The sequence below is a fragment of the Hippocampus bargibanti genome, linkage group LG17 (genome assembly GCF_051943395.1).
Source record: "Hippocampus bargibanti isolate YZ-2025 linkage group LG17, ASM5194339v1, whole genome shotgun sequence".
Lineage (NCBI taxonomy): Eukaryota > Metazoa > Chordata > Actinopteri > Syngnathiformes > Syngnathidae > Hippocampus > Hippocampus bargibanti.
In genome coordinates, this window is record NC_142750.1 from 6,517,423 (window position 1) to 6,538,028 (window position 20,606).

Below are 20,606 nucleotides of genomic sequence, written 5' to 3' on the forward strand. Positions count from 1 at the left end.
CGTCACATGGGGATCGTCATCAACTCGAAAACAAGACTTCATATATTCAGCGCAAGTCTTAAAACGTAAACTATAGCTATATGCTGTGGAATCTTTGTAAAATACGCTCAGTCGAAGTCATTTGAAGTGATTTTATAAATTATGGACATAACTTGTTCGGAGTATTTCCGGCCCAAACACTCCCTCCAAATGCTCCTGGCCCGGCCCCTCTGTCAAATTTTAGAACCCAATGCGGCCCGCGAGTCAAAAAGTTTGCCCACCCCTGGACTAGTCACTAGCCAATAATAGTATCACTCGCCGCTAGTGAAGAGCATACTGGCCAGAGCTAGCACACTGTATCTGTAGCGAACTGCATAAGCAAATATTTTTTTTTTTACAAAAATAGCAAATAATATTGCAATTTTATGAGGTTATCATAGTAAAAATCGGAACAGTTTAATGACAGTATTTCTTAAGTTTCTTCAAGTCACAAATTATTTCCTGTCCAACTGCACCCTCTAGTGGGCATGTAGTAAATTACACCACCCTCGCAGCTGTGGAGTTATTCAGACGTAGCACTACTGAAGGCCTAGGAGTGACATGCACAGCCCGCCACTGATATTATTACTAACGCTTCATTTTTTTGGGTCAACGACAACGCGGTATTATTTGTTCAGTCAACAAAATGGGGCTCACTCATATTTGTAAGTTTTATTTTTTTTTTCTGGCATGTAAAGTACAAATAATTAAACAACTCCATGAAAAAGTCTTCAAGCGTCTTCAGCTGAAATCCCAGTAGTAAATATTCTAGACTAAACTGAAAATGTTTTGTATTTTTTTTCCGTATTGTTTCTCATTGCTCATTTGGTCATGTCTTGGAAGTATGTACGAGTGTTTTGTATTCCACTACTTTTGATCGTTTTCCCTTTTTTTGTTGTTGTATGTTCTACCATTCCCAGGAAGAAAGTGTAAGAAAAAAACATCTGTAATATACCAAATCTCCTCTTCTAAATAAATAGACACAAAATACAGTTGGTTGAGAAATGGAAGAACCGCTCGCCTCTTTCAAAATAAGATCTTTCCTGCCCGCTTGTCATTCATCAATAAACAGGCTCTCGACCAGAATTCCTGCTTATTTTTTTGCCAAGCAAATATTCTGACAAAAAAAAAAAAAGAACATAGGCGCTCTTTTTACAAAATTCCTCCATAGCATCCGTTTTTAGACAGGAAAGCATCTTGTGAGGGACAATCCCTGCTTCTTTCTGGATCGATGCCCCAAAAGTAATGACAGGGTTAGCAGAGCGGTTGAAAAAAAAAATATAACAAGACTGTGATTAGGTTAAATAATTAAAAGATTTTTTTTTCTCATTGAACAAGACATATGGAACACAGGCAGTAAAGGCATAACATCTAGCACACAGCATGTATGTTTATACAGTTCAATTCGTTAAATATAGCAGTGCATTCTTTGACTATGGAGAACGTTTTCCAAATCTAAAGCTGTTTTTCTAGTTGATCTGGTTGTTGTTTTTTTATTTTTATTCTTTTTTTTTCTCCCCGGAAAAAAAAAAAAAAAAAACGAAATGGTGTAACCACAATTTTGGCAAAAGAACTTCAAAATCTTTTAACCTTGCAAATATAACAAAATAAACCATAAATATACACAAAACACACTTCATACGAGGCAATAATAATAATAATCATAATAAATAGTTTTTAAGTTAACAATAAGTTAAAACTACAAGCTTAAAGTCGCCCAAATAATACAAGTTTGTCGGCGCTATTTTGAATTTTTTTCAGTTTAAATTATGTTTTTTTTCATGTTGCAACAAAAGCTACCACAGACTTTTACAAACACAATCGAACACAGTTTGATTTGAACAAAAAGATTCTAAGTCTAAAATCGGCATACACTTGAAAAAAACTCCAACTCATCTGAAAATGGAGGAAAAAAAAAAATCAACTAAAAAGAACAAAGCATACCCCGATCAATGCAACAAAACTTAAGCGGCCCATATGTATGTTCTCTATGGCAACATCCACAACACAAATACACTCATTGAACAAGTGAGTCCTGATATGCAATTGAAATCAATAAATTACAAGAGGAAGAAAAAAAAGATATTCAGTCAACATGGGCACGAGAAAAAAAAGATGAGCTATTAGACAGTATTCCTTTCAAGGTCACTGACGATTGCTCCGGCGTCTTTGAGCTTGTATGGTCAGAGCACAAATTAAAAGGGGTGGGCTGGGGGGGTCGTTATGGAAATTTCCTGATCAGAGCTCTCTCGTTTGAGGTCTCCTAATGAGGCGGCTCTCATCCGATGTGGATTTTGTTTGTTCTTTTCGCTATTCCGCAAAGCGTTTCAGCCGTGACGTTGAATTTCTTTTTTTTAAAAATATATATCATTTGTTCTCAGTCAATATAAAAACAAAGCACATTGCACTTACTGTTCCATAGGAAAGTTTTTTTGTCATTTTATTTTATTTTTCTTATCCTAACATGATTATTGTTGTCGCTCGAGCAGTGTGTGTATGTGTTTGTGCGTGGTACTGTTGGTTTTTTTTGGCTCTCTTTGAGTAAGGATGGTCTTTGAGTAGACTGCGTATGGCGGTCCATTCCAGTCTTTGACGACCATACACAGTCAAACCTTGGTTTTCGACCATAATAATACCATTCCATTTCCAGAAGCTCCTGTATTTTGTTTTTCTACTTTCATTCCTTTCATAACTTTGCTGCAAGGAAATGTAAATTTCTCCACCGCGAGACTAATAAAAGCAAATCCAATCCAATTCATTGGGAGTGCGCCTTATACTCCAGTGCACCCTATACACCGGAAAATACAGTAATCAATGTATGCTTTTTTTATCGTGATTGAACAATACAAACACACGCCTGTTCACAATGTAATGCTAAACGAGGATAATGCGTCGGTCACAATGACACGCGACACAAGAAGTGACGCATAAGGGAGTGGAGTCGAGTGGTGCATTCAGGTGCGCTCAGTAGGGTCGAGAACCCATTTTTGGTTCTAAACCGAAGCATAAAAAAAAAAAAATTGGGTCGAAAACCAAATTGGTCAAGAACTGAGACGTCCGAAAACCGAGGTTTGACTGTATTTAATGGCTGCAATGTCAGCTTTCCAAAAATGATACCATTGTCGATATTGGGGCATGAATGCCTGACTAAAAATAGCCAAATTAGTGTGATCGGCAAATGCTGGATGGAATATTTGAAGCGGTTATTTTTAGAGATCGGATGGATCGAGACAAAAGCAGGTGACGGGAATGTCAGCGAGGAGGGTTGACTGTATCTGGTGAGATGTTAAGATTCATGGCTTGTTTCAGTGATTTTGAATTCGCTGTCTGCGTGAAATGCTTGCAAATGGGATTCGCTTGGTGCTGTGATGTATCAGCGTATTGGAGCTTGGAGGGTTCCAGGAGCCACAAAATGATATGCGCTAGCGTTTAATGTTTTAAAGAAAGAACGGAAATCGTGGAGAGTGTCCTTCAAGACAACACAAATAACAGATTTGTAGCGCAATTAACGTATTCACTGCTAGACACGTGCAAAAATGTGTCCACTCCAGTGCCAAGGTTTTTGTCATTGTCACTCAAATTCCAGTATCCACAGAATATTCAGTTTTAGGACTACATTAACATTCAAGACAGCGTTAGAAATCTTAGATTCTATTCTTTCACCAGTAAAAAGGGGTAACTTCCTAAATTATATGGGTCTGGAGTTATGTGATGCGAAATGCTGCCCCCTTCTGGAAAAGAAAAAGACATTGCCTGAGGCCATAGCCAGCGCTTTATCGGCACCCAAGCATGAAAAAACAAAACCCAAACAAATTTGCGAATTGCACTCTGTTATATTTTTAATTCCCGAATAAATTTGTGAATGGCAGTGAATGAGTTAATTGAGTATGGGGAGGGAGGGCGTGTTGTATTGAAGTTTCACTGACTGGCAAATTAAGCTTTCTTGCAATGAATAAATAAATACATAAATAAATACATAAAATAAAAAAATCAGGAATCGTGCTCGGCGGTCACCACCAGACTGCATTGTCATTTCGATGGTTTTTTTTTCTGGGCGTTTACAAGCAGCGATTTATTTTGTCAGCCGGGCAATAAGATGGTCTCACCACACTTTTTTTTCTTCGTCTGGGATTCACTAGCCAAAGAACCACCGACACTGGACACGAGTTCAGCGCTAAGAGTGTCTGAAGCACTCAAAAGTTACCCCCCCCCCCCCCCCATTCTCCTAACGGTTCAGCTTGACCTATTTTTCAATGTCCACTTCAGTTCTGCCTTTCTTCTTAACTGTCAAGTTTGTCTCCAAAACATTAGCCACGGTCCAGCGCTTTTAAGTTAAAGTGTGCGATACTGTTCCTTTGCCCCCTTTCCCGATACTCCCACCCCGTACACCGCATTGCTAGTCCTCCCCCCTTCCGTCTCCCACCTGCAACCATCAGGTTTCAAATAAAGCCATGCACTGTCCCAATTTTTTTTGTTTATTTTTTTTGTTATTTTTTACCCCAAGCTTAAGATTCTGTAAAAATTCAGCACAAGGTCTTGTTCCTCTGTATGTATAAAAATAGATTTATCTTTAATGTAATCCTTTCAAAGAGATGGCCCTCTTTGGCTTAACACAGCGTCGTTTAGAAAAGCAAAAAAAGCAAACGTGACTTGTATCTAGTTTACCCCCATTTTGAAATCGACGATCCCGTGCAGATAGCGAAAAGACATGGGCCACGATCGAGGTCACGTCTGCTCTTTGATTAGATGCTTCAGATAAGACGAGCGGGCCTTCATGTTGCATTGAGGGGAAAAAAAATTGGAGACATTTCGAGCGGTATGAAGCAAATCAATGAAATATCTGTTGTAGACAAGTTTGACACCTAATTTGTCATCTTGAAGTTGCTTGGTGGTCTCGCATAGGGTGACATTTCTGCGACTTTTCAGAAGCTATCGAGTTGTTTGAAAGGAATCAAACCGAGAAGCTTCAGTCAGCACTTCTGGGAACATTTTTTTTGTGTAGCGCACAGGTGTCAAAGTCAAAGCCCAGGGGCCAAATCTGGCCTGCCACATAATTTAATTCAGCCCGCGAAAGCAAATCAAGTGCCATGATGCTTGCCAAAATTTCAAATGTTCGTATGTAAACCACAATAACAGTCATTAATTTTTACTTTAAATTTGAAAACTACTTATTCATTAACTCATTCACTGTCAGATGTGCAAGAATGTGTGCACTCCAGTGCCAGGGTTTTTGTCATTTTCACTTGAAACTCCCTCACTTTATGAGCTTGAAATGAGGGCGCCTGTCCAAAATACATTAAATTGGTTTCTATAGCGCTTTAACAACAGCTGAAGTTGGAACAAAGTGCTAACATCGACAAAAGGGAAATGCTATGCCCCTGTGGAAAAAAAAACATTGCCAGAGGCCATGGCCAGCGCTTCATCAGCACCCAAGCATGAAAAAAACAAAACCCGAACAAACTCGGGAATGGCGTTCTTTGTCATATTTTCAATTCCCAAATAAATTTTGGAATGGCAGTGAATGAGTTAATTTGTTGTGCGCTCTACAATTAAAATATAGAGGGGATTAAACATTCTAATGGCTTCTCCAAATTCATAACAGTACCCAAAAGGAAACCGTAACTACAATGTTACCCATGGCAAAAAATGACTTTGACACCCTTGACGGACAAATTTACCAAATGTTTGGTCCTTCAATTTGGAGCTTGGCTTCTCAGTTACTGATTTAATTTGACTCGATTAAACTTTATAATTTTGGACTTTTCCGTTGAGATAGAAGAAGAATACCATTTATCTTTTGCAAAGGTGTTATCTTATTTTGCGCAGATGCAGCTAAAGTGATGGAAAAAAGCAAGACGTTATTTCCAGTCGCACTGACAATCGCTCATGTCCCCTTTGTGCTACTTAACTTTGGAATTTGTTTATTAATTGAATTCGTCTTAGGTGTAATTATGTTGTTGTTTGGAGTGACGCTGTGAAAAGGGGGCCGGGTTTATTATTTTTATTCCAGTTCTCTGATTCACGAGTTGACTTAATTGGCATCTGGTCCAAACGAACAAACTCACGTGGGGTAGAGGATCTGCCTTCATACACTGTGCCGCTTAAAGCAGTCCCGGAAACAGTTGTCAAGGTTTTTTTGTGTTTTTTTTTTTAGAAAATGCTTACATATACGGCTATTATTACCACGTTATTATACCTGTATATTGAATATATAGTTATATTTTTGATATACGTATTAGAGAACACTTATCTGTGTCTTCATTTCATTTTTCTTTGATCTTTAAAAAAAGTCACTGATTCAAAATGCCCAAGTGTAAAGAAAAATAAATACATAAAAATTAAAAAAAGAAATTAAAAAACCATCCTCTCCAGTATGATATGGCAGATTATAGGGCTAAACGTTTGGATAAATTGCACATATTTCTTTCAACAAAAATTTTGTTCGTTATTCTTATTTCTTTTGTTCATCAGTTGCCATCATTTGCCTGAATTCAATCAAAGCACACAGCACACATTCTTCGTCACATTCATTAGCCTGTCTCCTAAATAGATAGCTCTTAACAACCCCGTTACCCAGCAAACCAGCTACGTACCCTTTCTAATTCAATCCAGGCAAAGATAAGATAAGGAAAGGTCTAGCATGTTGTGGAAAGAGAACAGAAAAACTCCACTGGTGGGTTCGTTTGAAACGCCGACTTGCGGATGTTTGCCTATGAGTAGGTTCGGTCATGTGTTCCGGTATCTGTGTTTGCTCGTGTCTGTATCTTTTGCGATTATATCTTGTGAATGTGAGTGCGAAAGCGTCAGAGAGAGAGACTCAGTCCAGGCCCGTAGATAAAGTGATGGCACGGGTGGAGGGTGGCTCAGGTAGCCCACCTCCCCCGTGCAGGTCTAAGGTCAAAGGCCTATGGCCCACCTCTCTCAGGCCTTGTGCTGCTTACTGGTCTTGAAAGAAACCTGCAGCACACGGTCGCCCAGGCGATAGCCGTTTAGGCTGGCGATCGCCATGGCCGCCTCATCGTAGTTGGTCATGGTGACAAAACCGAAGCCCTTACATTTGTTGGTCGTAAAGTCACGGATGACCTTGACGTTGGTGACGGCGCCGAAGGGCCCAAAGAGCTGCCACAGGACACTCTCGTCCGCCTCGGGCGACAGGTTGTACACAAAGATACACCAGCCGGCTCCGGTGGGACCAGAGAGGTTGACGCCGGCGAGACTGGTCATGCTGTCGATGGTGATCGGGGAGAATCTGGGGAACAGAGTGGGAGAACTACCATGGGTGTCATTCTGAAGTTCCACGCAACAATCGATACTCTACACTATCTCTGTGTCTTTTCAGTTTTGTAGATGGCTAAGGAGTCACAGGACCCCAGTCCGCCCATCTTATCCAGTAGTGGCTACGCACCTCTGTGTCTCCAAACTACCTGCTTTTATAACAACATGACAATGTGACACCCACACGTTTTGCTTAGTGTTTCTGGTGGCCTAAAAGCCTTCTGCAAGAATTGAACGGACATGAATCACAATGTTCAACTGAAAACCACAGTGTCGAACGAAACACAGAAACCTAGAGAGGGATGAAAAGCAAAGTAAGAGTCAAATCATACAAAAAAACTGGAGCAAACAGACACAAAAAACGCAATCCGGTATGTCCATGCTGGTGGGAGGGAAAAAACGGGGGACATAGAAGCAACTGAAAGGACAATGTTAGTTGGTAAGAATAAAAATAAAAACAAACGTGAAATTATTTTAATTGATCGGATAAAACCAAACAAAAATAAGGCTAAACAAAGCCGTGCCAGAATACACTGCTGCGATGGGACTAGATGAAACCGTTGTCTAATTTCCAAGTCAGCAGATGGTATTCCGGCCGCTTTGTTTTGAAATTTAATTTTAGCATGGATGCTTTCGAATGTACACCTTTTGGCATTTACCTCTTGACTCCGTAGCTGGCGTTTAGTAAATTGTCGAGTCTGCAACGCAAGAGGGAGAGTGAAGGGTTGGACAAGTTAGTTCGGAACTCTACAAGGCAGGGCTGTGGCCTCCAGAGGGCATCCTTCATTTCAGTGTCGTGCCAAATCATCCTATCGGACAGTTTTGTTGAATTGCATGACAGTGATTTAAAATTACCTCGTATCCCTTTAACATCAATTGATTGGCAACAAAAGGCATTACGTTTACTGTGAAAAACAGAAAGCCAATCTTGGACCACCTCATAGACTCAATTTAAAATTCATTCTAAATCGAAAGAATATACTCCAGTGAAAGCAGTTGAATGCAGTAAAGTGTAATCCCAGTGACTCATTAGCAAGAATCCAAAGGGTCAGGATGTATGGCTGTGATTAGGAAAGTGGTGTTTTTATGGTAAAAATCTGGTCTCTTACATTGGTTTTGAGCTGATATTTGGATCTGGTCCCTTTCCGAGAGAAGGGATCACGCTGCAGTTTAAAAGAAAGTCAGAGGAAAAAGATTTAAAGATATGCACTGAACACTTGAATTATTATTATTTTTTGACCACACAATTCCCTTAATGTAAGGAAAATTGCGAATTGTGTGTCTGTTTTTAGGACATGGTCTGACCTACAAATGCTATTGGGTTGCGGCACTCGATAGTATCCGAACACGGACAAATTAGAGAGTGTAGTAGAGGGCTGGTCATTTTCTATAACTCAAAAAAGACTCTTGAGTCATTCGTGACATCCTGTTTGAGAGTGAAAAGTATGACATTTGGACACTCACACTGCTATAATGGGTTGACTTTGCTTCAAAGAGGTACTCTACATTGTCTATTGTCTAGCTCATGAAAGTACAGAAATCAAAGACCAGACATCTGAGGCACCGCGTAAAGCCGCGAATGGGTTCATTAAACCTGTTACTGGGCCCAACGGTTGTTTCAGGGACAACCTTGTAATGCATTCATTGAATTAAGTTCCCCTTTAAAGGGCAACCGACGTCACTTTTTTGTTTTTTAACTGACATCAGAAAAACGTTTTATAGCATCTAAAATACCCAAAACACGCAGTATGATATTTTTATTCAAATGCAAAACACCAATAAAAATGACTTAAAGTGTCCAAAATCTGCAATAAAATGAGCTGCGAATTGGGCATTTTCAGAAAGTCCCGCCCCCAGTTCGTGACGTCACGCCAAGACGTCTTTCATTGCAGGAGAATAAAAACAATGGCTTCAGATTCGGATAATATGCTTTCTTGTTACACATCCAGTTATGAATATGATTCAAATAGTTCTGAAGAGGAAAGCATACATGGTTGCAATCGATTAAAGAATTTATTCCGTGTCATTTTGAGGCAAACAGGCGGGGGGAATTTCTCACCCAAAAAGAGGCAATAAAATGGCCACCGACATGTGAGGAATGAATCAGCCCGTTTCCACAGGCTGATAAATTCTTCCATGGAGCTTGGACTCCCTCTGCCGGCGGCTTTTGGATGTAAAATAAGGTTTTCAAAAAAACACTACTGCAAAATACATTGACGAGATGGAAGGACCGCTACACTGCGTCTTTTTACGGTGAACGGCGGTCCTTTTCTGACGTCACGTGAGGACTCGTCACCAACTCAAAAACAAGACTTCCTGAATGCTCAGCGCGAGTCTTAAAACGTAAAATATAGCTATATGCAGTGGAATCTTATTAAAATACGCCCAGTAGAAGCCATTTTACAAATTATGAACACAACTTGTCCGGAGACGTCGGTTGTTCTTTAAGGCAACTAGCACTGTGACATAGTCAAATGACGTGCGGCTTGGCCTGAAAAGTGATCTTCTTTACTTCGATCTTGGTTATTGATGGTCCTGTGGGTGTTGTGAGGTTGTTCAGTTTCCAGTACCTGAATCGCTGCGTCTGGTGGTGCAAGGGCCCCGTGTAGCGTCGGGCGGCGGTCTGATATAGCTGAGTCAGCAAGGCCTGCCCTGTCTTCTGGCTTGGGTTGTTGGCAAACTTGACGGTGATGGGCTCGGCAGCGCCCAAAGGCTTCTGTCCATTCAGACCCTTGATGGCTTCCTCCGCTTCGTTTCGTTTGTCAAACCGGATGAAACCAACTCCTCGTGATATGCCTGCTCCGAATAAGAAAACACGCCAAAGTCACTACCTTGGCATCCGCGATGGGTGCCTGTGGGAAAGACCCTTCGACGATGGAAAGAGTTGATTGGTGCGAATGTGAAATAAGGCTATACCTGTGACTTGGTCCACTAAAATGCGAGATGTAATGATGCGACCGTATTGGGAGAAGAGCTGTTCCATGTCCTTCTGGCTCATGGTCTTGGGCAGTCCGCTGACGTAAAGGTTTGCGTCGCGGATTGAAGCAGAGCTTGGCCGTGCGTACGATACCTACAGATCATACAAAAGTCAACAAATCTGGAAATAGAAAGGTCCAGTGGTACCTCTACTTACAAAATGTTACAAAAAGTCGTAAAGAATTTCTGCCTGAATTAATTAATTTTATAAATCAAGACGCCTTTTATATGTAAAGACCCTAATCCATTCCAAGCCCTCCCAAATTCAGACATAAATGTTTTATTAAGTATAAATATGCACGAAAATATCAACAAATATGTTACTATGAGCTTATTGCACAATAAATACGTATTATGCATCATGTACAAGACAAACATTCAGAGTAAAAATTAATAGTTTAGCCTCTTAGCCAATGGGATGCCAGGATGATGGTCGGTGATAGCCAATGGCAGGGCAACTATAAGTATATTATTTTCTGGAAGCTCCATAAGGTATTTTTACCTTTCGTATCTTGACTTTCATAACAAGAGAATATATTTCCTTAATGAAACGTTTCATGACTTGAAAATTTTAATACAGGCACCATTGTATTATTTTGGAATCCAAGTACTAAATTAGCCTGCCTATTTTTGACAATGACGCAGTGTGATGACAACGGCCAATCGAATTATTCGGGTTCCTCTCATCCAGAACAAACCCCCTACGAGTCAATTGCTTTAAGACTTCAAACCACCACGCTAATAAGCCTTAAGCGTTTTGTTACTCAGTTAACGTCTTTACCGGATCTGTTGTTCTATCCCCAACATTTTCCATCCCTTCTGTCGGTTCACTTTCATCTGAGAAAAAGTCCCATTTTAAATAAATAAATCAAAACATAATATGTTGTTGTACGCCAGCACGACTGAGAGACAGCGCGTCGGTCTTGGTGCTTGTTGTGAGTCTGCTGTTTTGAGACAGAGTGCGTGTTGTTTGAGATAGGCTGAGCCGCCTTCCCCAGGCGGGCCCTGCCTGCCTCTTTTCCTTTGTCTCAATCCTCCAGAGTGAACAAGCCCTACTGGCAAAAATGGGGTCAATACATCACAAGGACTCAGGAGGAATCAGGATCTTTGCTAACACAAGATTCAAAATTTATATGCTAAACTGTTGTAGTCTAGTTTTTCCCAATCAAACATGGGAAATCTTTAGCGACGAATGCAGGTGTTCGGCAAACACCAAATGTCTATTGTGCGCACTGTGTAAGTATGAGGGTTGTGCGGCGCAGTGATTAGGGTGCTCTGGAGGAGCCTTGCGGGGTGGGGGGGTGGCGTTACATTAGGGGAGCAGAGGCTGCCCTATAATTAACCCTCTCCCGGCCTCTCCCACAGTACAGATGGTGCCTGAGGCCCATATGGCCTCTAATCCTGTCAGATGTACCCCCTACCCCCTTTGCCCGTATTATAACGCCCCCACCACTACCTCCCATCCGTATCGCCAGTCTGGCCTAATGTCAAACCCGAACAAGGAACCTGAAGAAACGACAGCCCAGAGTCAGCAAGGAACCTAAATGGTCCAGACCAAAGTGTCATCTCCAGACGCAAAACCGATTCACTAGCTTCATTTTTGACTTGGTTGACTTTTTGCTAACAGCTGCGGTCCATAAATTCAAATTACCAGTTGTACGTCATTCGGAGGGGGGGCAGCTGATGGACAATCACCTGCTCTGCTCGGCAGGAGATCTGCTTTTCTTCTATAGTCCTGGACTTTGCCCCAATGATCATCTTTGAACTCAAGTCGGAGGGGTCGGACCATATGATGGCGATGATTAATGACATGCTGGCCCCCCCTCTCATCAGATTTGGGGACCCAAAAAAGAAAAAAAAACTGGGCCCTAATTAGCCCCGATCGGAGGCAGATGGAGGTAACCCGGCCCGACCACTCGTGCGCCGCAGCATGGCTCCCTAATTACATTTCCATTACAATATCCTCGATGTGCTTTCTGACCTCCTCCGGCTTTGCGCCTTTTCACCCCTTTCTCCCACTTCCCCTTTGTTCTCTTCGTCGCCGCCTTCTGGAAGCACCCATACCCCCTCCCCCTCCTCCCTGCTGCCATTTCTGTCATTGCCGAAAATCAGCACTTCCTTTTTCTGACATGGATTTTTGTTTTTCACCCCTTTTTTCCCCAAGTCCCCTCACCTTGATTGTTTTCGTCTGTAGCTTGAGACCATTGAGCGTGTTGATAGCCTTGTCTGCGTCATTCGGATCCACGTAGTTGACAAAACCATAGCCTAAACTTTGACCTGGAAGAAAAAAAAACATTACAATAATATTTTGGGGGCCCTTCAAAACGTCCGAAATAATCTGAAGAACACGTACCCGTTATCTTATCTCGGACCAGTTTGCAAGACTCGATCTCCCCGATACTCCCGAACAAACTCTTGAACTCTTCTTGGGTCATGTTCTGCGGCAAGTAGTTGACAATCAAATTGGTTTTGCTGTCATCCGTGGCGCCGTTGGTGCTGATGACTGGGCCGTTGGGCAGACTGGTTCCGCTTGGACCGTTTGACACCTGGGTTTCCATGGTGCTGATTATCTGTTAAGGGAAAAAAAAACGCATTGTCAGATAGGCTGACATTTTACACGCGGCGTGTGCAAACAACGATGGTAACCGTACAGATAAGCACGTGCGCGCATAAAAAGTAGCTTCCCTCTTTGTCCTTGTCTCGGGGAAAGGTCAGGAATCAGCCTTGCTAAATTGGAGATGGATGCTCGGGCTGATTTAATATACCCCCCCCCTGCCCCCCCTTCCCCTCACTTTCCCTTCCCCCCCTTCTTCTCTTCCTGCCTCTGGTCCTGCAGATGTCACAGTCCCCCTTTTTTCCCCTTTCTCCGCCCTTCCCCCTTGCTGACTTCCAGGGTCAAACGTCATTACATCACAACACAGGAGATGCACGGTGGCGAAACGGTAACGCAGGGTGGCCAACATGCAAGATTACGAATAAACAAGAGAAATATTTAATTTTTTTTAATAATGTGTGCAGCAGATGGAATCACGGTGGTGTTTTTTTTTTGTGTCTGTGAGGTTTCTTAATTTGTTCCATGGGGGATTCTGAAGTAACAACCGTTGTAGTCCGAAACTAAACTTTTCCTGCTCTACTTTTTGGTAGTTTTTTTTCCTGTTTTTAATTTATTTTTGACGCCTTGCTCGCTCCCTCCCTCGTCTTTGTCTTCGTCAAAAAGACATCACTGCCACATTTCCTGTGTGCGCCCGCGTCTTGCCTGGATACATATAAAAAGCGGGAGACAATTCTCTTGGCGCGACTCGACCTCAAATAGCAAACCGCAAACATCAACCCAAACTTTTGCAATAATAATGTCATCGTATATTTCATATGAACTCATTTTGGACTCTGGATAGCACAGACACCTTATGTTGACTCAATACAGTTACATATATCAAATATGTTTTTTTATACTTACACTATGCACATTTCTTTTTATGAAACTTTTTTTGCACAGTCAAATATTTCAGTCTTCTGACATTTCTATATGCATAGAATACTTTGTTTTTATCTTTTCACCCCCCATTTCAATGTTGCTGCTGTAGATTAACAATGTCCCCATTGTGGGACTAATCAGGCTTTCTGATTCTGATTTTGATTTTTACATTGTTTTTGATGACTTCTGACGTGAACACACGTCATCGGCCTTTATTGGAATTCCTATTATATTATTGATTTTTTTTTTCAATATAAAGATTGACTTGAAAGGCATAATTTTATGGGAGCCGATTGAATATTATACATGATGATATATCAGTGTTGTCTTCGAAAGCAAATGCAAGTACTGTAAGTGTGCGCAGTGTTCTCGCATCACCTTTAGCATCTATGAATAGCTTCATCTCACCTGCCACCCTTACCCCCCTCCCATCCCTACAACCTACAGCCTTCCCTCCCTCCCAGCCTCACCTCCGCTCCGGTTTCCCCGGCAACCGCCCTTCAAAGACCACATTGTGTCTAATGCCTGCCTGGCGTGGCTTTTTCTTACTCTGAGATCGCGTCTGCTTCTATTACGGAGAACAGCAGACCTTTGCTCCTTTGTGTAAGTGTCATTGAGAGTTTTGAAAGGCGCTTATGAATTACATTTATTATTATTATTATTATTATTATTATTATTATTATTATTAGCGTTAACACAATAAGCACAGACATGCCCGGTCAATGAATGACGAATGAATGACGCTAAAATGGCTACATTGGGTTTTGTCGCAATCCCAAAGATAAAATTATTTGGCAGTTAATGATAAAATGCGTTGATGAGACTTGCGCTCGTATTTGCTTCAATTCAAGCACCACTTTTTTTCTTTTTATATGATGTGACGCGGCCTACTGGCAGAAATATGAGTAACTGCGCGTGTCCTAAATATGACAAAAGCATTCCGAGTGGGGGGGAGAACAGATTCGGGGAGTGAAAAATTATATAACTCACAATAGTGCGAGGATCTGGCATCAGAGATTAGCCAGCACCGCAGATTAAGATCTCAGAGAAGATTTTACTCCTTTAATAAGCCTTATGGGGATGTGGCGAGGGAGTGGGGGGTTGGGTACTTTTATCTGTGAGGAATCATGAATCCGATGATGGTGAGTTTGCTTTAAAGCAACACCCCCTTGTAACAGTCTTAATAATCAGAAATATAGAGTATTTAGAGTAAATATACAGTATCAAATATAGAGTATGTGAAATATAGAGTATCAGAGTTTAAATGTTCCCTTTTGGTACTGCAAACTTGTTTTTGATTTGGCCCTGTTTTTTTCTGCCTTCCATCAAAACATATTTGCTAACTAAAAAAAGGCCAAAAATAATCCCTATAATCCCTTATATACCCTGTTTTAAGATTTTTAATGAATTCCATTTGTTATGCTAGCATTGCTCTGCCCCCCCCCCCCCAGCCTCACCACTACCGCTGCCCCCCACATTCTATTTTGGGGTTCAGTGAGATCTCCCTTAATATTTAATCGACTGCATCAGCATCGCCTCCACATGCTCCCAGACTTGCACGCAAACACGAGGCCAGCCTCCTCTCGCAACAACCCAGCCAGACTCGCACGCAAACACAAGAGTCCTCCACCTCCTCCTCCTGCCTCGTTCGCTGCCAAGCTCACGTGCGGCCTACACTCAGAGATCACCAAATATGAAAAAAAAACACACACACACACAAATAATAATAATAATAACAACAAAAAAGTCAGGCACTGAATGACGACGCCTAAAAGCGGGCTTGGTTTTCGTCTCGGCTGCTCTGTTCCTTTGAGTAGCATGTAAACAGGCCTGCCAATTCACTTCTGCTCCAAATGCAGCGCTGCACTGCAGGCTATGTGGTGTACACTGGAAGTCATCACACGTTATGCTCACTGTGCGAATCACTCCAAACTAAATGAAATCGAGATGTGAAGACCCCATTGGGAATAGTCTGCTTTTTTTTTTTTTACCTATAACCAAAAGTGACACGAAAAACAAAGTGGTTGTATTCTCAAGGCTTTATAATACCAAATAGCTTACATGAAACATTTACTTTGGTTTTCCATTTTGAATCAAATGAAACATTTTGTGGAGATGTAAAGATCCACCGTTTAGAAAAATATTCCTTTGAATGACATTCAAGTGAAAGGCTGACATAGAAAAAGGGGGCGTGAAACAACGTGCAATAATAACATCACCCCTCCCTGTTGTATGAATGAATTGTTCCACTTTATTCTATCAAATTTCCATATTTTTTTCTCTCAACTCACACTTATGCTCGACTGAAGTGTAAATGAGCCGTCTAAATAACACAGATTACGGGATTATCCCAAACAAAGGGCATTAGGCACACTCTCCTCACTTTTAGGGATTATGGTGGCAGCTGTAAAAAAAAAAAAAAAAAAACCAGACGAGTCACAGCTCATGTCAGCCATCATCAAGCTTTTCATTCTAAAACGAGACCATTTTGAAGCAAAACTCCAAAACAAAGGGCAGCAATGGAGTGCCGCTTACAGGAAAAAAAATGGCAGCTCACTGAATACGATCAGTCCGAGCGCTATCCAGCGTGCTGAAGGAAAGGGAAAAAAGGGAGTGGCCATTTAACATCTTCATCGTCTACTCTGGCCCTTTATGAAATATGTAAAAGTCCATTTCTCATTTTTCTCTCTATATGAAGCATAACCTCCACCCCACCAGGCCTTCATGTGCCCCCCATCCCCATCCGTCCCTCCCGGCGAGCTCTGCAGGCATTCACCGTGCAAGTTTTTTTTACTGAATAAACGTATTGACGGGCCCAAACAAAAGAGCCACCCGTTCCTCCTCTTCTCCCTCTTGCACAGGCCGTGGCAGCGCTATGAATATTAATGCCAACAGTGGCGCTTTGTGCATGTGCGTGGCGGAGGTTGGGGGGGCGGGGGGGTCTGCGGGACAATGACTCTTTACAGTCAAGTTGAAAAAAAATCTGATGTTTATTTGACTGATTTAGTATCTTTTTTTTTAAATTATATTCAATTTGTTATGCTAGCACAGGTGTGCCCCAAGTGTGTACATATATATATATATATATATATATATATATATATATATATATATATATATATATATATATATATATATATATATATATATATATATATATATGTATGTGTATGTGTGTATATATATGTGTGTATGTATGTATGTATGTATGTATATGTATGTATGTATGTATATATGTATGTATGTATGTATGTATGTATGTATGTATGTATGTATATATGTATGTATGTATGTATATATGTATGTATATATATGTACGGATGTATATATATGTGCGTATGTATATATACGTATGTATATGTATATATATACGTATGTACATATATGTATATATATATGTGTGTGTGTGTGTATATATATGTATACGTGTATGTGTATATATGTGTGTGTGTATGTATGTATATATGTATATGTGTGTGTATATATATGTATATATTTATGTGTGTATGTATATGTATATATTTATGTGTGTGTATATGTATATATGTATGTGTGTGTATGTATATGTATATATGTATGTGTGTATGTATATGTATATATGTATATGTATGTGTGTGTTATATGTATGTATGTATTTATGTATATTTATTATATATTATTTTTATATATTTATTTTAGCCAGATAATTGTATAGTCATAATGAGCAGCAACTCTTATATAACATAATTACGTGTCACATCTATGCCTCCTTACTGGGAAAAAAAATACATGTATATATCTAAATATATTGAATTTGAAGTGACATGCCTTTTAAATCATCAAATGATGCCATGCGAGTGTTTTTAAATGCAAATAACCGTCGCGACTGCTTCAGTGGCACGGTGGCCTCAGCTCGTCCTTGTCCTTGAATTGTGTAAGAGCCTCGGGAAGGTTGTCTGACTCAACGCTTTTGGAGTCGCTTTGGTACTGCAGTAGCCGCGTTGGAGGAGGGCTGCAGCCCGCGTGTCTGCATTGTGGGGTGGAGGGGGGCGGGGGGATAGAGTAGGGTAAAGGTGCAGGGGGGGGCATATACACCCTCTCTGCCCATGTGTGATGGATAAGGACATGAAAAAAAATGGGGATGATTGCTATACAATGATCCAAATCTAATTGTGGGTGTTGAAGTTAGAATTATTTTACACCTACATTTGTATTATTAAAACACAACAAATCCTTCAATGAACAATTCACAACTGGGTGTCCATTCTGAGACACGCCCAAAAAAAAAAAAAAAAACAGACCACAGGGCATGGCATGCGAGCAAGCCTGCATCTCTTTTTACTACAGAGCATGGCCACCATGTGTTGTATTTAGTTTTTTTTTAATATTATTTTATTCCATTTTTTTTTTTAGAGAAGTAAAAAGGAGATAACGTAACTCTATTTGCTCACTCGCATGCTTAATTTTGGAATGATCCATTTGAGCAAAAGGCAAAGGATGTGTAATGTCTCTCCTCCCCCAATACGGAGTGACTCAACCATTTTTCCCCATCTTCTTTTTTTTTTTTTTTTTTTTGGATAAAGCAGCCTCCAAGGCATCTCGTTTTGTCTCGGGCATCCTCGTTGATGCGTGTAAGGAAACCAACTACCCGCCCTTCCCTTTCACCCACTTCAACCCCCCCCCCCCCCCCTGAACGCATTTCTCCCTTTATGCAATTCAATGCCGCCATGAATCCAGATGAAATGAAACAAATCAAACCTAAAATGGAATATTTAAATACCATAACGGCGCCTTCATTTTAACATCCTTTCGCCCATTTGTGAAACTCACAGCGTATACCCCCCCCCCCCACCTCGAGTTTGCCCGTCGCAACCTGAAATCTACGTTTACGCTGACTGCTGCGAGATGGCCGCATCACATGTGCAAACGCGATGGCGGTGCAGCACATTAACACAAAAGGGGCCCGAGAGACACAACATGCAGTCCCAGCATCACCCCCCCCCCCCCTCATTCGGAACCAAAATTGAAAAAAAGATAGAAGGCATACGTACGGTCACCATTCTTGACGTGCAACCACAAGGAAATCTCGGTGCTTCTTTTTTTTTTCTTGGGCGGACGGAAGCTTGGCGGCGTTCTTGCGATTCTCCTTTCTGGAGTTCCCAAAACAATAAAAATCAAAAAAATAGAAAAAAAAATAGAAACTGGGACCTGATGGTAGGTCTCAGCCTGCGGATGTTGTATGGGGGTCCTCTATTGGATGAAAAGGTGAAGAAAGGGGGCTTCGTCGCAGGATGATGGAGGAGGAAGAGAGCAGCAGCCTTTTCTCCGATGGTAAAATGTGATAATAATAAAAAAAAAAAGGAGAGCAGTGTGATCCTCGGCAGGGTGTGTCCAAGGATGGGAGGAGGAGGATGATGATGACGAGGAGGGGAGGAGGGGGGTGGCCAGCCTGCTGCTTCGGAGAGTGTGTGTGTGTTTTTTTTTTTCTTTCTTATTCAGGGACGTGTGTTCGATTCCCTTGCTAGGCTTCGCAGTCTCCTTGTACGCCTCTGCTGCAATGCTCTTTCTTTTATGTGCGCCTCTGACTGGTGGAGCTGGCAGCCGATTGGCTAATTGTACGGGAGGGGGGTGGGGGGGGTCTACACGGCGGCCATTGCAATGCGCTCCTCGCCCATTATCCTCTTCAAGGAGAGAGATCAACGACCCCCCCCCCCCCCCCCCCGTAGCCCTCCACGCTCGCTTTCCCCTCCCTGCCCTTCCATCACTCCACTCTCTGCTTCTCAATGCCCTTCATTTCTTCCTGTCCCCCACCCCCTATTCTTCACACACACACACACACACACACACACACACACACACACACACACACACACACACACACACACACACACACACACACACACACACACACACACACACACACACACACACACACATAGAAGTGAGTGAATAGGACTCCACCTGCACTGGCGGAACAGATGGGTGCAGCACTTGTCCCTTCTTCCTTCCCTTCCCCACCCCTCCTTTTACATCCATTTTCGAACTCGCTCCTCTGGCTTTGCGTCCGTCTACACTTTTTGACAAAAAGGGAAAATGTGGGGGGAAAAAAAAATTGTCCATGTGTGAACAGCGGCTAAAATACAAAAGCATGGAAAAGTTGCAACGTGCGAGGGAGGCCAGATGGCGAGACATCAGGGAGGGTCAGGTTCAAATGTGGGAATCACATATAGTGATACCTCGGTTTATGATCGCTTTAGCTCACGAATGTTTCGTCTCACGAACATTAAGTTCGCAAGGCTAATGAATTAGTGTTCGGCGGACGAACCAAACCACACAACGCCACAGTGGCCGGCGGGCTAGTTTTTGGCGGATGAACACCAAACCACACGGTCAAACAGCGCCACGGTGGCTGGCGGACTAGTTTGCCATCCCCACTTCCTTTGAGTGCAGACGTGGTTTGTTATCGAGTGGAGTACTTTTGCTATTATAGGACGGAAAAAGACCCCACCACAGGCTAGTGTTAAGCCGAAGAGGACACAAAAGAAAATTACAGTCGAGCAGAAGAAGAAGATCATCGAAAAACACGAACGAGGTGTGCGTTTGTGTGACTTAGCGTCCCAGTACCAGTACGCTAAATCGACCACGTGTGGCGACAGTGTTTCTGTGTTGTCTAAGCAACGGTCTCAGGCAATAGAATAGGTTGAACAGCTTCTGTTGATTTGGATTAACGAAAAGCAGCTAGCAGGGGAGTGGTGATTGAGGGTATTATCGCTGAGAAAGCACGGCAACTTCACTCGGTATCATCAAGAGGCAACTACATCAACGACCATCACAAAGGTAAATAAAACGACTTTATTATATAGTACAGTTTATTTCTTTAATT

At 41.7% G+C, this 20,606-nt stretch overlaps 1 protein-coding gene across 8 annotated transcripts; it reads right to left on the bottom strand.

Moving 5' to 3' along the window:
• Positions 1 to 675: 675 nt before the first annotated feature.
• elavl3 (ELAV like RNA binding protein 3) lies at positions 676 to 19,275 on the bottom strand. 8 transcript variants are annotated; one of them, XM_089018468.1, is made up of 8 exons: positions 18,775 to 19,275; positions 12,623 to 12,839; positions 12,443 to 12,546; positions 10,210 to 10,363; positions 9,864 to 10,092; positions 8,403 to 8,456; positions 7,953 to 7,991; positions 676 to 7,267 (listed from the first exon to the last, which is right to left on the bottom strand). In XM_089018468.1, exons 1-8 carry the CDS (start codon positions 18,781 to 18,783, stop codon positions 6,940 to 6,942), a joined length of 1,134 nt encoding a protein of 377 aa, XP_088874594.1. In that variant the 5' UTR covers positions 18,784 to 19,275; the 3' UTR covers positions 676 to 6,939. The 8 variants fall into 8 exon arrangements, with proteins under 8 accessions (XP_088874594.1, XP_088874592.1, XP_088874593.1 ...); XM_089018466.1 differs by having other exon boundaries at positions 676 to 7,288; XM_089018467.1 differs by having other exon boundaries at positions 676 to 7,288; positions 9,864 to 10,089; positions 18,775 to 19,274.
• Positions 19,276 to 20,606: the final 1,331 nt, after the last annotated feature.